The 18,593-nt window shown below is 39.1% G+C and overlaps 1 protein-coding gene across 8 annotated transcripts in view; it reads right to left on the bottom strand.

Annotated features, from left to right (window-relative positions):
* The window catches only part of CUNH12orf42 (chromosome unknown C12orf42 homolog), a 134,835-nt gene that overhangs the window by 72,767 nt on the left and 43,475 nt on the right, over positions 1-18,593 (bottom strand). For 4 of the 8 annotated variants that reach the window (XR_006608032.1, XM_004743006.3, XM_045084776.1 and 1 more), the window contains one exon: positions 10,791-10,859. Coding sequence is in view for 6 of the 8 variants with exons in the window: in XM_004743006.3 (XP_004743063.1) it covers positions 10,791-10,859 (69 nt within the window). In the remaining 2 variants the exon portion in view is untranslated. Of the gene's footprint in view, positions 1-10,790; positions 10,860-11,246; positions 14,203-18,593 lie in introns of those variants that run through there. The other 4 variants (XM_013051529.2, XM_045084773.1, XM_045084774.1 and 1 more) reach the window with 4 other exon arrangements.

Raw genomic sequence — 18,593 nt, 5'->3', positions numbered from 1 at the left:
CAGCCCTTCATAATATTATTAAACAATAATTATACTTATGATGAGTAATGCATCCAAATATATCTTTCCTTGAAATATACTCGTTCTTGTGTTATATAAGTAACCCATAAACAGAATATGAAAACTACTCAGGTAAAACAGATTCATAACTATATCCAGATAATACTCAATAAAGTTTTTTTTAATATTTTATTTATTTATTTGACACAGAGAGAGAGATCACAAGTAGGCAGAGAGGCAGGCAAAGAGAGGAGGAACCAGGGTCCCCGCTGAACAGAGAGCTGGATGCGAGGCTCAATCCCAGGACTCTGAGATCAAGACCCAAGCTGAAGGCAGAGGCTTAACCCACTGAGCCACCCAGGTGCTCCTCAATAAAGTTTTTAAATGATTATAATGAATTGTAATGATGTCACCTTCTACATGAGTGAATCCTTGCCTTATTTTTTCTGAGGATAATCAATTTCATCATTTCTATTCACCAGGATTCTAAATTTTACCGGTCTAGTCAGATTTAAATAAACCAAAAAAAAAAAAAAAAAAAAAAAAAAAAAAAGTTTTCCCTTGAAATTTCAGAAGTTTAGTTTGATTTTTCTCATATATGAAAGGAAAGTGAAAATCTGAGATAAAAGCTAAGCTTGACTTTGCTTAAAACAAGCAACATTGGCTGATGGATGTACAGAGGCCTCCACAGGAAATAATCCACCTACTTCCCAAAACAGAGGACAACATGCTCAATCATTGCAATCAAAATGGACCAGCCTCCAAAGTCCTTCAACGTCTTAGTCTATAAGATGCAATACCAGTTAACTTCCAAAAGTCAAAAACAAACAAACAATAGGACAGCAGTTTCATTCTTTTTTTAAAAAAAATGGAGTGTTCTCATGAGAAAGAGAGGCATAAACAGTGCCTTAGTCAGAAGGAATAGTAGCAAAAGCTAACATGTGTGGCAGACTTTCCACATGTGCCAGCACTGCTCTAGGCCATGTATGTTAAATCCACAACAGCCTTATGAGGTAGGCGCTATCATTATCTTATCTTACAGATGAGGAAGCGAAAGCAGGGGAAGACGAGGCATGGGAACATGAGGAAGTTAGGGCATCTCCCAGGGTGGAAAGGAGCAAAGCCAGAATTGAACTCAGGCCATCGGACCCCAGGGTTTGCTTGTACCATCTCCATCTTTCACCATTCGTTCCATTTGCCACCCATTCAGGCAACAGCCACCTGAAAGCAGGTGCCAGCACCCTCAACGTCACATTGCTAAGGAACCTGGAGTATATAGTCAAGGGCTCGATGGTAATTCCAAACTCGACTCTGGAACTGAACCAGTGTTTTGCAAATCCATCCTGTCCTGCCCCTCAGGTTTTCTCTGGCTTCTTTCATCCTTTCTCAACACTCTAAAGCCCTGAAGTTCATTGAACGACGTCACCTCTACCGTGAGTGAAGGAGGCTGTCTAAGCGCTCAGAGTCCTTGGCCACTCACAGTCTTCCAGAAATTGTTATTAATGTCAGGCCTTGATGCTCAGGCACAAAGTGTGTATCACAGAAGGAAGTTAACGGGATTTGAGTTCTAGCAACCAGTCCTGCAGTGTGGGATTGCTTACAAGACACCGAGCAGACTGCGTCGCTGTCGCTCTCTCAGGAAGCAAGGCAGCTTTGAAGTGGGTTGAACACCCTCAGGTACCCGGAAGTTTTGCCCGAGGCTCCAGTTGTTAGACCTGGGAGGAGACCTTGAGAATCAGGCCAGCTGCCTGGGCACTCTTCCTGCAGGAGCCCCATCTCCTGAGAGAAATGCATGCCTGCAAACTTGTCTGCAACCTCCAAGAAGCCCGCTGAACAGTCCTGTTAAACCAAAGTCACATCCTGCTCCTCACAGCCTTCCAGGGGCTCCTCATCTTATTCAGAGTACAATCCCCATTGGTTTCTTCCTGAACCGAAAAGGACTGGAACCCGCATAGATACAGACTGTCAGACAGACAGGCTGAACAGGATCTGGAATCTACACAATGGTATTGGCCAATTTGGTATGTGTTTTTTTGTTTGTTTTTATTTATTTGACAGACAGAGATCACAAGTAGGCAGGGAGGCAGGCGGAAAGAGAGGGAGAAGCAGGCTCTCCACAGAGCAGAGAACCCAACGCGGGGCTCAATTCCAGGACCCTGAGATCATGACTCGAGCTGAAGGCAGAGGCTTTAACCCACTGAGCCACCCAGGCGCCCCAATTCAGTACGCTTTTTAGCATAAAAAGGGAGCTTACTGACAATTATCCTGAAATGACAGGTATAAACCTGGACTGTCCAGGCAACAAGGAAGTCCTCTTATCTCTCATTTCATCTAGTACTCTCCACTTGTGACTTTGCTATTCCCTCAATATCTTATCCTATCTTAATGTCTCAGGACATTTGCACTTGCTGTTCATTCTACCTGGAATATACTTCCTCTATATGTCATGAATTTCTTAACTTGATGGTCCAAGGACCTGTTTATCAGTTCCATCCTTTCTATTTCAATGAATGAAAAATACAGAACTTCCCTTGAGTTCCCCTCTTCTTTCTACCCGATGTTTGCATATTCATTCAGCAAGCCATCTGATTAGTTTCCAATGCTGGAGCCACAGACTGCATATAAGTATAATCATACAATAATTTTCCCTTAGTGTAATGTTTCCAAGGTTTGTCCACATTGTAGCATGTATCAAAACTTCATTCCTTTTTATTGTTCAGCCCATTGAATGTATATACCACAGTATATTTATTCTTTCACCTATTGAGGACACTGGGTTGTTTCTAACTTTTGGCTATGGTAAAGAGAGCTGCTACAAACATTGGCATACTCATATCTGTTTGAGTCTTTTTTTTTTAAATTCATTTGGGTATATACCCATAGTGGCTACACGATTTTACATTCTTACCAGCAATGCACAGGGGGTTCCAATTTTTCCATATTCTTTTTATTTTTAATATTTTATTTATTTATTTGACAGAGAGAGAGAGAGAGAGAGAGACTGCAAAAAAGGAACACAAGCACGAGGAGTGGGAGAGGGAGAAGCAGGCCCACCATGGAGCAGGGAGTCCAGTGCGGGGTTTGATCCCGGGGTCCTGGGATCATGACCTGAGCTGAAGGCAGATGCCTAATGACTGAGCCACCCAGGTACCCCCAATTTTTCCACATTCTTACCAACATTTGGTTGTTTCTGTTTTTCTAATAATGGTCATCTAGTGGGTGTAAAGTAGTTTCTTACTGTGGTTTTGTTTAGGATTTCCCTAATGACTAATGGTGTTGAGTATCCTTTCATATGTTTATTAGCCATTTATATATGTTCTTCACAGAAATGTCTATTCAAGCCCTTTGGCCATTTTTAAATCATATTATTTGTTTTTTGTTGTTGAGTTGTAAGAGCTCTTTATTTATTCTGCATATTAACCCCTTATCAGATATAATTTGTAAATATGTTCTCCCATTCTGTGGGTTGTCTTTTCATTCTCTTTATAGAGCCCTTTGATGTACAAAGGTGTTTAATTCTGTTAAAATCCAGCTCATTTTTTCTTTTGTTGTTTCTGCTTTGGTATCATCTTTAAGAAATCATTGTTATACTAATGGCAATGAATGAGAATTTTTCCCTGTTTTCATCTAGGATTTTAACCATTTTAACTCTTATTTAGGTCTTTGATCCACTCTAAGTTAATTTGCATATCTTGTGTAAGATCCAGTTGCATTTTTTTTCATGTGAATATCCAGCTCTCCTAGTACAATTTCTTGAAAAGACTGTCCTTTTCCCCGTTGAATGGTATTAACATGCTTGTCAAAAATCAATTGACCAGGGGCGCCTGGGTGGCTCAGTGGGTTAAAGCCTCTGCCTTCGGCTCAGGTCATGATCCCGGGGTCCTGGGATCGAGCCCCGCATCGGGCTCTCTGCTCAGCAGGGAGCCTGCTTCCTCCTCTCTCTCTGCCTGCTTCTCTGTGATCTCTGTCTGTCAAAAAAATAAATAAAATCTTAAAAAAAAAATCAATTGACCATATGTGTGAAGGTCTATTTCTGGGCTGTCAGTTCTATTCCATTGGTCTATATGTTTAACCTTATGAGTGTACCACACAGTTTAGATTACTATAGCTTTGTAATAAGTTTTGAAATGAAGAAGTATGAGCTCTCCAAATTTGTATTTTTTCAACATTGCTTTGGCTATTTGGGGTCCCTTGAGATTCCATAGATTTTAGGATGAATTTTTCTATTTCTTAAAAGGAAAGTTGGGATACTGATCAGATTGCATTAAATTTGTAGATCACTTTGGACGATGTTATCATATTAGTAATGCCAAATCTTCTAATCTATGAATGCAGATGCCTGCCCCTTTATTTGGGTGGTCTTTAATTTCTTTCAGCATTTATTATAGTGTCCAACATATAAATCCTAATCTTCTTTGGTCAAATTTATTCCTAGATACATAAATGGAATAAATATGTAAATAGAACTCTTTTAATTTCCTTTTCACTCTTCTTTGCTAGCATCCAGAAACACAACTGGTTTTTGCATGTTGATTTTGCCTACTGAAGCTTTGCTGAAGTTGTTTATTAGCCCTAACTTGTTGAATCTTAAAATAAATCTGAGAAAGGGACACTGTCAAGGTCCAGGCACTGACACCAGCAGCCAGACTCATGAATTAGTAACATGGGAGGTAATGGCAGGAAGTTATTTCTCTTTCTGCTGCAAGTTCAAGCATCCTACAGAAATGACAGCAGTGCAAACTGTGGCATCTCATTTTCAGTGGTGGAGGTGATGGAGATGGCCACCAATTCGATCAGCTGTACCATGTTCTTTGAATCACTCTTCCAGGAAGCCTACCCCCAGATCTGGTTCCGTGGCCCTCCCACAGATCCTGTGAACCACCCAATTTTATTTTGCTCAATCCTTTCTCTGACGAATCAACCAGAGTCAGCTTCTGTTGAGTGCAAATAACAATCCTTTTTGGTACGCTCAACAATGGCACATGCCCCCATTCTGTGATCCTACCTTTTCTCTACAGTACTTACCAGTATCTGACCTCTCAGTGTATTGTCTAACTCTCACACTAGAATGGAATCTCCATGAAGTCAAGGTCATTTGTTTTGTTCACTGCTAAAAGCCTAAAACGGTGCCTGGTATAAATTGCACTTAATATAGTTTTTTGAATGAATGAAACACCTAACCCTAATTAACTCATTTAACACTGACAACAACCCAGGTCTGTTATAAGGCAAAGCATGAGGTATTCATTCATAGTTCTGTGCCTATGGTTCCACCTCTGCAATGCAACCCTTTCCAGCTCTGTGCCCTCTGATTCTGGGCAGAGCACATTCCTGGGCACCAGCAGAGTCTCTAAGAGGACCTCCCCCAGGGATGCAGATATGCCACCTTTGTGTCATTTCTGTGGGACACTGATTCTCCAGTTATCCTCTGGGCCAGTTTTTTTCAGTTTTGGGTCAAAGTGAATGGGCATTCCTCTTCTTTTCTCTCAGATATTCATAGTGGATATTGGAAAAGGAAAACATTTCTAAAATTACTTAGAGGCCACACTTAAAAGTTTGCCAAAGCACTTTAGTCGAACATAAAATGTGTCCCCAGATCATCTGAGCCACAGCTGGATTCATTTCCTGCTGAAATCACAGAGGAGATGGAGAATCAGCTTGCTACCAAGGCATGCTGAGATGAAGACACACCACTTCTCAAATAACTCATTCATGGAAGATCTAAAAATGCCTTGCCTGTGCAAATCTAACTCACACACAACTGCTGAGGAACTGATGCTCTTGTCTAGGTCATAACTCTCATGACCCGTCCTACATTTACCTTACTTTCCACAGTCCTCAGCTCACCCATGACTAGCGACCTCCTGGTTCATTCCTTCAAATGACTGTTTTACCCCTTGCTGTGGAAATGATCCATTGCAAGGTTACTAACTTGTTTTTTGACTACCTCTACTGCATCTTTCTCCACTCGAATCCACGACAGCTTATATACAAGCCTTGAATAGCTCATGACTTTAAAATATGTGTTTAGTGTACAATCATTGATATGGCTCCATGATTAAAATGGGGAACCACTTAAAGTCATCCTTTCCAGAAAGCAGTATGTATTCTACTATGTTCTATCAGCCTCTTCTTTTTTTTTTTCTTAAAGATTTTATTTATTTGAGAGAGAGAGAGAGCACAAGCAGGCAAAGGAGCAGAGGAGGAAGGAGAGGAATGGAGAAAGAATGTCAAGCAAACTCCGTACTGAGTGCAGAGCCCATCACAGGGCTCGATCTCATGATCTCGAGATCATGACCTCAGCCACAACCAAGAGCTGGATGCTTAACCCACTGAACAACCCAGGTGCCCCCATCAGCCATTGCTTGAGCTCACTGTCTTATTATGGTTTTATAAAAATTTCAATATCTGGTCAGAAAGTTTCCACATTTTATTCTTCATAACTCTCTCATTTACTCTTAGTCTTTTCTCTTTCATGCAATTTGTATGACCCACTCTAACTTCAGGAAAATTCCATGATAATCTTCTCACTCATTAGCATAGCATCTCTTCCTTTATTCAGACCCTCCTTTATATACACTTAAGTAATGCTTTATACTTTTATCCATATATGCTTTACAAATATTTTGTTATACCTATTCCAAAGTAAATTATAATTTTGGTTTTAATAATTTATAAGTTTTAATATTATGAAATAATTTTAGATTTTGAAGGTATATAATCAATATTATTTCCCCCCCCAAAATTTTTTTATATCTTTTTTTTCCTATATTTCATTGCTTTGGTCCCCAGGACATTTTTTAATAGAAACAATAATAGTAAACATTCTTATTTTCCCTTACTTTAATAGAAATGCTTCCGAAGGCTCCCTATTAAGTCTAATTATTTTTTCTGTAGATTTTTATAGATTTTTTTCAAGTTAAGGAAGTTCCCTTCTATTCCCATTTTCATAAAAGAGGCTTTATTTCCCATAAATTAATGTTGACATATCCACTGGCATGGTTATATGATTCTACTCTGTAAGTCTCTTGCTATATATCTCATGAATTGATTTTTTCATAAGAAACTCTTCTAGTATCCCTAGAATAAATTCTACTTGATTATGATATATTTTATTGTATACATTACTGAATTTGATTTTGCTAGTATTTAATATAATAGTCTTCATAAATGAGATTAATCCATAGTATCCCATTTTATTTTAAAAGTTTTGCCAACTTCAAAAAAAAATAACTTAGAAGAGGCTCTCCTTTTCCTCTATATAAGGATTACCTGACATTTGAAATTTTAATAACTCAGCCTCAAAACTCTTGGCCTGCTATTTTTGAGAAAATGGAAATTTCTGGATATTGATTCAATAGTGTGTTTTTAATTGTTCACTTAAGTTATTTATAGTATTGACTCCAGGTTTGATAAGTTTCCCTTGTATCAGTACTTACGTTTCTCTTTTCATCCATAATATTGTTTCTCCTTTTTTTTCCTTGATCCATCTTGGTTGGTTTATCTATTTTATACACTCCTTCCAATAGCAAGTTTTTGATTTTGTTAATTATCTCTAACTGTATTTTTTGGTTTCTATTTTGGTGACTTTTTCCTCTTACTTTGATTAGTTCCTTTTTCTTGCTTCCTTTGAATTCATTTTGTTGTTTGAGTAACTCCTCCTTAAATTGAATGCCTCACTCTCTATTGTTCAACCTTCATTTTTCTCTATGATAACTTTTAAAGTATAAGTCTACCTCTAAGAACCACTTTAGCTGCATCTCTCACTTTTAAAATTATTATCATTCCATTCTGAGTATTCTACTTTTCATCATTATTTCTTCTTTGGCTCATGAATCATTCCAGAGTAATTATTTTTAGAAACCATATTTTGGGTCGTATTGTTATTATTTCTACGGCAGATACTGTTAGGCACCTACCCCCACATCCATTCTCCTCTCATCCTCTATGTTGGAACCCTAGTTTGAGGTTATGATGTGCCCAGTAAGCGGACATTTCCCTGTCCCTCTTGCAGCAAGGTCTGACCATGAGACTAAGTTCTAACTACCGAGATACTAAGTACTAAGCATCTCAAGCTTAGCATTCTTCAAATGCAACCACTGATGGTCTCCCTCAAAAACCTATTCTCAAGATTCCCACCACCTCCACCACAATCCATCCCAGGTTTTAGGCCAAAAGTCCAAAACTCTTCCTTGATTTTTCTTCACACCCCATATTCAATTCATTATGATAGCCTTTCAGTTCCATCTCCAAAATATTTCTGAAGTCTGACTACCTCCTCCAATTCATTCAGCTGCTACAAACCTAGTCCTAGCCACTGTCTCCCCTCTCTGATACAATCCAAGAATTTCTTAATGGGACTCAAGGTCTCTTATTTCCCAAAAATTCATCCTGCATATAGTACCCACTGAACCTATTCAAGAATAAATCAGATCATTTCATCTCCTGCTATAAAATAAACTCTCATTACAGGTTGTGCCTTGCATGTAGAAGACAAAGTCCTTTCACTGGCCAGGAGGCCCCCTGCTCTGGCCCCTGCCACTGCTCCATCCACTCCAGTCTCCACTCCAGTGCAGTCACATTCTGTCCACTCTTCAGTGTTCTAAACCCAATCTGTCTCAGTCTGTCCTTTCTGCTTGGAATAGTTTGCCTCCAAGAACTTTCTGTGAACCAGAATGTTACCTGGGTGTCTCTTTCTCACAGCTCTGGACTAGATTCAAATATCACCTCTTTACAGAGGACTCCCCAGACCACTGTACCCTAACTAAGGCCATATACTCCTGCCACCCACATCATCTTTGACCTGATTACTCCTATTTATCTTCTTCACAGCGTTGCAGTTTTCACTACCTGCAATTACTGTTTTGTTTTTTAATTATCCATTATTTACATTCCTCATTATATGACAGGCTCCTGGAAGGCAAAGAGTTTTTCTTTACTGCTGCTTTCAGAAGAGCCTTCTGACCAACATAGATGGTCAGTAAATCTAATATACAATGTATGGAATTAGAAAATATACACATACAAATAGAGATCATTCAATATGTAATATATGGCAATATATTAGATATGATATCTAATGCTATATGAGATATGTTATATGTAGTATATGATGTACAAGATATAATATACAACTTATACTATATAATATGCAATAAAGTGTATAGTAGTCAGTATAATAAAACAATGACAATAATAAAACACAGAAGTCTTTAGAAGATACACATCTCAAAATCTCTTAGTCCTCTTCTATAATTCCTCCAAAGTCACACAAATGCAGAAAGAGAAGGGGAAGGAAAAGAAAACAGAGAAAGAAAAAAAGGGGACAAAACAATTTGAAAGAGGATCCAGCTATGTCAACCTCCTGATCTCATGTAGGCCTGCACTTGCTTCCTGGTGCTCACTTAAGCGGTAGGAAGAAGAGTGCGCTAGGCACCCAGGTGGCACCGTCTATAAGCTTGAGAAGGGCTCTATCTCTATAGTATAAGCTAGTTAGCAATCTCCAATCCTCTCTATGATGTGTGTCACTCCTTGTCAAGTGAATGGGCCTGTGATCCCCTTCCACAAAGCTTTGCCTTCTTAGAGCCTTAAAATACTAGTGGTGAAATAGAGGGACTTCATTGGGGTCTGTTTCCTCCTGAACACAGTCCATGCTGAAAGTCATGGAATCCTCGGGTTAATTCTTAAGAGGTTCTTGAAGCCCAAATGGAAAAATGACTGGTAGAAGCGCATATTTCAGACACCTTATTTAGATACATTCTGTGCTTTAGTGGTATATAAGAACAGTTAGAAAACCAGGTCACATTTTTCAACTAGGTCATGTTTCTCCTCTTCCTACAGTTGGCCTTCTTCTTTACTCTTAGAATGTGATTTTTCACGTCTCTTGATTTCTTCTCTTGAATATTTGCAGTTATCATATGCTACTTCTCCACAAGTAGTAATTTGGAGCAATCCTGCTTCCCAAATTTTGGAAAGCAGAAACTCTGGAAGACATAATTAGCATGGCCCTCTCCACACATGCTTGGGACTTTGTGATTTCCTCGGTGTCAGTGAGCTGTGTGGTCCTCTCCAAAGGGCTTTGCCATTCTGGTGTGGTAAATAGTAAGGAAATGAAGGCAATTAGAGCCCTTTGGATGTAAATTTAAGTGTTGGTTGAAAGGTTTTTTTCTTTCCAGATCCTACTTTTGTCCACAGAGCTCTGGTGGGAGGAACCTGGGAAGTTCCCACAGCTCCATGACAACTGGACAGGCCAGCCATGGCGACCATCTCCATGTGCACATTGCAGTCATTTATAGACATGCATTTGCATGCTGTAGCAACAAACACTGTGGCTCTCACCAACAGGACGTCATTAGCAACCAGTGGGTAGAATATGGAATGGGGGAGAACATGACAAACATGTCAGTCTTTCACTTGATGAACTCAGTCGTTTCTTGTTATTGATTATATTAGATGGCATTATTGTCCCAGTTTCTGTACATTGTGCCACACACAAGCACTGCACACACACCTAATGTGCGGTGACTTCTACTATTGCTTATCCAATGAATAAGTTATTTTCTCAGTTACATAATCCGCGTAGAAAAGATAAAAATGTACTATAAATCTCAGAGATCCAAAACTCCATAGGATATGTCTTTTAATGTTCTCCTTATTTTGAAATTTAAAAGAAAATCTTTCCCAGTTATAAGGTAAAAGCAAAATACAAATTTTCTTATGCATCCAGCAACTGAAACCAAAACAATTCCACTATGGACACCATTTTGCATAGCACCACTCTACTTACTCACATTTGCATGGGATATGTTCCTCTCCCATAGGGTTGCAGGTCTCACAATGGAAATGTAGCGAGAGGATTTCTGAAAGGTTTGAAACAAGGCCTTAGTATCACACCAGTAATTCTCACAAAGATATATTTCCATTCCTGTGATAATTTTTAGGGAGACTAGAAGCTAATTCACTTGAACAATGGCTCTTCATTCATTGAGTACCTGATATCTTCCAGAACACTGTGCTAGGTGTTGGGGGAACAACAGTGAATCCTGACAGACACGATTCCTACCTTCAAGGTCCAGAAGAAAACACAGGCAGTAGCTAAAGTATCATACCAAAAAATGCAAAATCTCAACTGGAACAAATGTTATGAATGAGAGAAATGAAGTATTTTGAGAACCTTGTAATATAGTAGGATGAAATAGATTTAAACATTTATATCCTTTGCCATGTGGCTTTGAAGTCCTCCCCACCTGAGTAAATGAAGTGTTTCCTTGTCCCATTGATGTTGAGCTAGGCCCCATGACTTGCTTTAGCCAGTGACATGTTCACACATGACAGGAGCAGAAGCTTTAAATGTACACACAGGGTTTGCCTTGGTCTCTTATGTTTCCATCTTAGCTAGGAGAAAACAAACAAACAAACAAACAAAAACATGCCCCAAGTAGTCACTGGTCCCAGAACAAGGAGACAAATCTAATAGACTAGACCCATGGCCTTAAGCCAGTCCCTGCTGAGCATAGCAGAGCCATGGCCAACAAGCAGATCAGAGAACATAAATAAGAAACAAATGCTGCTTGTTGAAAACCACTGATTTTGGAGTTGTTTGCTGTGCAGAATTATCATAGCAGAAACCTGACTGATGCAAATATACAATTCCTACCATAGGTCCATTTGGGGGTCACCCTGAGGATGTGCCGATGGTATAGAATCCTGGATACTAAAATATCAAACCTCGGTAAGATAATATCAGGATTTATTTTCATACTTCTGCTTTTCAATTTGATACATTCTATTTGTTTATTTAGTCACAACCTTCAGGTCCTTGAAATTTTATTGTTTAATAATTGCTAAAATCATGCCTCAGCTTCTCATTGACCTGCAAAGCCTGTTGTCATGAAGACAATATCCTAACAGATCTATGACCAGGCTACAAGCATATGTCCAGACACCAGGAAAACAATTAGTCTACTACATGATTTCCCTGAGGAAGTTAAAGAGTCTAAGGTAGAATTAGTACTCAGAGAACCACACAAATTAAGGCGAAAGTTCAATGACCCTAAATGTTATGAGGGACCGACACAGACATAGGTGCAGCCAAGGACTATAGATGATGCAGACTCAGCTGATGGAAACAGAACCCCAAAAAGAGACAAAACTGGGAGAGACAGGGGTGTCTCTGAGATCAAAATACCAAAACAAAAGGACTGTGGCAAGAGAAGTAGAAGTTTCCAGATAGAAGAATAAAGAAAAAAGATCCAAAGAAGAGTGGGGAGCATAACAAGATTTCAGAGTGCTGACACTGAGCGACTAAGTATACCACCCTGGTGCTACCTGACAAGTGCATTGGGGCATTGAGTCACCCTTGTTTTCTTCCCACAACACCAGGAAATGTGTGTGCAATGCAATATCCCTGACATCAAATCCATGCCAAGCACATGGTAAGCATCCAATCAATAGTTTTAAAGAATGCAGGTGGACTGACTCATGATACCAAAAAAGAGTCACAGAGCATAAGAACTGGAAGGAATACTACATCACCAACATTCCTATTAGATACTGCTCAGTCCACACCAGCATGTAGCAACCAGCCAGTGACCAAATTTTAGCACCTGGGTTCTGTGCTCAAGCCCATACATAATCCTCTGTTCTGTTGTCAGCACACAAATGGCCCTCAAAACCCAGCTGTCAAGTTTGATTTGGAAAGCAACTCCACATCTGTGAGAAAAGGGAAGGGGTCTCACTTACAAAACAAGAATCGGCCCGTCTCCATGATGTGGACCTCAGTTCTCTTCCTCAATGGACCTTCCGCCATGCACTCCAACCATGTATCTTCACATATCTGATTGTCTTCTGGAAAGTAATTCTTGTCTAGGGCAATTAGCAGCATGCACTGAATGCTTTCCCAAGTGACACTGCTGTGACATCTTTCAACGCAGATTTCTCAGGGCTACTGCCAGAGTTATTCAGATTGTGGATAACACATTCCACATCATTCAGAGTGCAAAGCAAACAATACCTCCTCAAGTTGTTCAGTGCACCACCTGAACGCCTGTATACAAAAATCCTGAGACTTTTGCTGTCCAAACAATAAGGCTTTATGATAGCCAATAGTCCAAGGGAATGATGTTTATTCTGACTATTCCATTTTATAGGAGATTCTTTCTGAAGGGTAAAGACATAGGTAAGCAGAAAGAATCAGGGGTTGGGGTTTTCTGATTTCTTAGAAAAACTTTATCTTGAACTTTAAAGCAAGCCTATACTGCAGGTAGAATTTCTTTGTAAACAAAAACAAAAACAAAAAAAAACTATTGTAATCAACAAGCAAAAAAAAATGTCTTGGAAGAATAAAGGAGCTGGGATATTCATTGCCAGTCATTAACCTGATTTTCTAATGAATATGGCATTAGGCATTCATTAACAATCATTTGTGTTTATGTTGAACAGTGGATGTATAATGAAGGTTGGTAAATGAAAGCAAAATTAAACCAGGGAATTTTGGACACTTATAAAGCAATTAACTTGTTTGGCAGTAATTACACATTGAAAGCTAAATCAAGTGCATTTAGAAAGCCACAAGAGTCGCCACATAAACCAGAGGTGCTTTGCTCTAAAATAATAGGAAAACCTCTCTTTCTTTCAAAATGAAAGAGAAAGGCAAAAGTATGGTATAAATGACAAACGAGGCCCAGGTCTAATGAAAAGAAATACGGTTACAGCCTGTATGTTAGGGAAGAGGCAAGTTACTGAAAAATAGGACAGCTCAGCTAATTAAAAGAAGGAAAGAAAGAAAACCTTTTTGTGACAACAATGATGTGAAAACAGGTGGTATGGGCTGGAGAGTTCAAGTTTTCTGTTTGTGCACACAGGCATGAACATACATACGTGTGCGCGTGCACACACACACACACACACACACACACAGAGTCAACATATTTGAACTACCTCTTAGATATGTGAATCCGCAATCAGGTTTTTGGACAGCACTGCATCTCAGGAGTTACGGAGGCTCTGCCACTGACAATTTTTGCAATTTGATTCCTCCTAGTATTTGACTATAGTCCTTTATTCATTTTAACACTTGGCATTTTTAAACGCATCCAGGGGAAAGAGCAGAATGAGGTGTGATGAAAGAAAGTCCCAGGGAAGAATCAGTACTGAACTATGAGGAAGCAAATGAAGTGAACTTGAGATTCCATGTGACTACAATACTCATAACCAGAAACTTAGCTCCAAAATTATTAAAAAATCCAAGAAACCTTTCAAGATGAATTTTCTCAAGAGTTTTCCAGCCTACCAGAGTGAGCCAAGATACACTACAGAGGTATTGTTTGGTTTTTTTTGCATATTTTTGTCTTCCCTTGGCTGGAGAAGCTAGTCTTCGGGCAAGCCTAAAGGTCCTGGCCAAAGGACAGAGCTTTCCAAACTGGAAGTTAAGCATTTTCCTCTGAAAATGTGAAGATTCATGGACCCTTCCCGTATGACAAATATCTTCGCAAATAGGGTTTGTGGGTGCTTAAGGGTTAGTAACCAAAAGAAAGGTTCCCAGGGGGATCTATAAAGGGCAGCTGGCTTTGTGGAAACATTTGCAAAGTGCTCGGGGATCAACTATGCTAAAAGCAAATACTTGCTTTTCCTTGAGATTGGAAGAGAAAATGGAAACCAAGAGAGAACTCTGAAATCCTCACTTAGGTCATTTAACTGCTACTAAAAAAAAAAAAAAAAAAAAAAAAAATTACATTTGCCATGATGGGGTGTGAGCATTTCTTTATAGAAATAGGGAAATAGAAATGTGGAGCCTTCAGGCAATTTACAAAACACAAAATGTTGCCCTCTCTTCACCGATACATCCCCATGACAGGGTTTGATGGAGCTGCAAATGCACCTGGATTTCAGCCTCCATTTATCCTTTTGGCTTAGAACCCTTGCTAAGGGTACATGCTTTCAACCTAACATGGTGGCCCCAAAGCTGGAAGCTTCAGCTGGGGTACATAGTACCCCACATGGGTGAACCTAGAGACTAGACTCCAGAGAGATAGTGACATGGAAAGAAAAGCTGTGGGTGTAGCACACACTACTTTTAGCAGTTCAACCTTGAGTATTAAACAAGAGATGAGACAGAAGCCAGACAGGTCAGCAGGGTCAAGTGTTGACTTCCCCTCACCCTCTAAATAATTAGAGAGACCTGAGAAAGCTCAAATAGTGGAAGAGGGTGTGAGTCAAGGAAGTAGGCTTAGGACACACAATAGTCAACTTTAAATTCAAAAGCATCAGTTTCTCATTCTAATCCTCTCTTCAAGGAAAACAAAATCATGTGGGATTAAAAGATTCTTTGCATCTAAGACACAAACCTGATTCCTCTCAAAATGAGCACTAAGACTCAAACTTGAACAAAATAACCCACTCTTTCTCTAGGTCTTGATTATAAAATTGATTCTTCAGTTCCTCTGATTTCAGAACCCTAAGAATAACAAATAACTACCTAGTAATTATCAAAATGGACTTTCCCATTATCAAAATGGGAAAATGGATTTTTAACCCACATATTTATATGGTTATTGCTTTTTATTAAACTGTAACTTGTAGATGAGCTTCCTATCAGCATTAATATGCATGATAAATTGTTCATAACCAAAAACTGCATATTCTTTCTGTCAACACCTCTTGTTAATGGTTTCCTAACAGAAAGTACTAGATATACAACTGCCGGCAGTTCTTTTCTTCTGGTAGCTGGAGAATCCAAGAGACAAACCAGTTATATTTTTTGTGGCCAAATATTAGCAACTTCATCATAAATCTAAGGTCCTCATTTTTCTTTGAGTACAAAAAAACATAGTGAAGTCTTAAAAACACTAACCTCCACCATAATTATCATGCATAAGAAGAGTTAGAGTTTTAGCTAGTTGTATGCTTTATCTTTTATTGTGGGTCTCATTTCAGAAGACTCATTGAATTTTTAGGAACCCGCCAGTCTAGTCAAAGAAATCACAAATCCTTAACTAACATATGCTAACTTTTCTTTGAGGAACAAAAGAAGCATCTTTGTTTGTTCCTCACCAGCAAACACCAAGCCATTTAAAAGGAGTCTTTTCAGTGGCAATGTTAGCAGGGAAATTCAATTGTATTTAATTAAGTTCTTCCCCCAAAAACTGCGCGCAGAAGCACCAAAGAGGTTATCAGAGGTCAGATGCCTGTCATGACTTTCTGACCCTCCCAAAATGCAAAATAAAAGATAGCGGTATCCCTGCTGGTAAGATGGGCTTCCACATTTGTGTCTCACTCTTTCTGCTTTAATTTAATACCAATCAGCACAATATGGCTGCTTTTTTCTGAACAATAGGACAGGCAGAAGTTGGATTTACAGCGCTGCAAGGGGAAGATGGGAGACAAGAGAGGCTCACTATGGCTTTTAAGGTTCAATAAGAACATCACTGTGTTACCCATAATAAAAAACTTGAAAATCTACTTAATATTCATTGTGGTCAGAAACGGACAGATGTGCACTTCTGATATGTCATGAATTATCTTCAATTGCCAACTTTCTTACAGAGCCTATCTAAAAATGATATTTAGAGGAATAAGATTTCTCCACTACCAAGAAGAAAATGATCACTCTCATGCATTTAGAAGCTCCTTGATTTTAAAAGAGTAAAAGTATTTATAGAGCAATCCTTACTTTCCAAATTTCACCATTTTCACAACCTTTCAATGAGCAAACACACTGACATGGTCAGAAGTACTAGCTGTGCTTCATGAAACCAGAGAAAAGCTAATTAACCAAAATTTTATTTAGTGTCTTGCATATGTAATTATAAATGAGCTCCGGACATGGAACTTACTTCCTGAGACTTTTCCTGTTTAGGAAATTGCATTCCTCAGTGACAGTGTTGGGAGAATATTAGAATCTGGAGCCCAGAAGACATCCTCAAAACCATTTAATCCAACATCCTCGCTGACATCTGAATCCCCCAGGACTACTGCCATCTTGTCATCCAGCATGTAGTATTGGCAGGGAGGCAACCTTTTCATAAGCACAGAGTGAAAACTTAGACAAAAGGAGCCTTAATTTTGAGATCAAGAGCCCCCAGTTTTAATCCTGGTTCTGTAGCCAACTTGGGATTTCAAGTAACTCATTTAATTTCTCTGTACTTGTGTAAATAAAAGGTAGAAATATTTTTGTGCCTATTGCTGAGTGTCCATCATTGTGTTCAAATGTGTGTGCTATAAATTTTTTCCTGTAGAGCTGTTTGGTCAGAAGAGTAAATCCCCTCCAACCTGAACATCAACTCAGATCAATTGGTATTGGCTGCCTGGAATGTTATCAGGACATTGAGTTTTTCCAGGTTTCTAGAGAAAGAGCACCATGACTGATTGCATGATTCTGAACAGCACAGCCAAGTCCCATGTGGATGAGGAATGTATGCCTCTATTTACCATCTTCGTTCTAGATAATGCCTAGAGAAGAGCTGCAAGAAGAACATTTGGGGCTGTAACATTGTCCAGCAAGTACAGCTGGAAGACTGGCACCACTGACAATTACTTCCAGAGAGGATCTCACCATAGGGATCAGAGCAACCTTTGTCTGGCAAATCTGGTTAAAAGTAGAAGACTCTCTAAACTCACATCCATTCACTGTCTTAGAAGTTAAGCACTAGGTTAAGGAAAAAGAGGGATCAGCACTTACTGAGTACATCTCAACAACCCTGCAGAGTAGGTATTATGCTCTCTCTTCAGATGAGAGATTGGCTGACTGTCCCAAGGATACTCAGCTACTAAATAAGGGATTTGCACTAAAATCTCTCCTCAAAATACCTCTAAATATACCCCCAGGAGCTTTCACTAATATCTTAATTCCTTTCAAGATGGAAGAACAACAAAAGACCATGCTGTGGTTCCCAACCTCTCTCGTCCGTTCTATTGAACATTCGATTGAACATTGGCAGATTCATTTACCAGTCTTATCCGTGATACAAGCTCGTATGCGACTAATCAACTCTCTGTGTACCTAAAAAATCATCACTCTTTTATAGCAATAACACTCTTCTAGGAGGGATATATGTTTAACCCTATTCATCTTTCTCAATAAGCAAACATTTTAAAAGCAGGAATGATCAAGGAAGACTTACTGTCAATTTGATCACACAAAACTATAGCAATATATTCTTTAGAGAACCCTCTATTCTTTTCTCCCATTTGATAGTATCATCAGGTATACTATAAAATACAGAAATTATCCAAAAATAAAATTACAGAAAATAAATTTACGATATGGACAATTAGAAAGTGATAAAGATAAGGGGAGAGAGAGAGAAAGGACATAAAACTGATCGTTTGAGGGGCACCTGGGTGGCTCAGTTAGTTAAGCATCGGATCTTGGTCATGATCTCATGGGTCATGAGGTCAAGCCCCAAGTCAGGCTCCATGCTCGGTGGGGAGTCTGCTTGTTTCTCTTCCTCCCCCTTTTTCCCCTCCCCTCAAATAAATGAATAAATAAAATCATAAAAAAAAAACCCTGATCATTTGAATTCCATCCACTGCTTCTACTCGTATAAATACAGGTCATAAGAGAGCCCAGTATTATTTCTCCTGATAATGGGTTG

The sequence above is a fragment of the Mustela putorius genome, unplaced genomic scaffold (genome assembly GCF_011764305.1).
Source record: "Mustela putorius furo isolate JIRA1106 unplaced genomic scaffold, ASM1176430v1.1 tig00000788_pilon_pilon_pilon, whole genome shotgun sequence".
Taxonomy (NCBI): Eukaryota; Metazoa; Chordata; class Mammalia; order Carnivora; family Mustelidae; genus Mustela; species Mustela putorius.
This window is presented reverse-complemented; position numbering and strand designations above follow the sequence as displayed.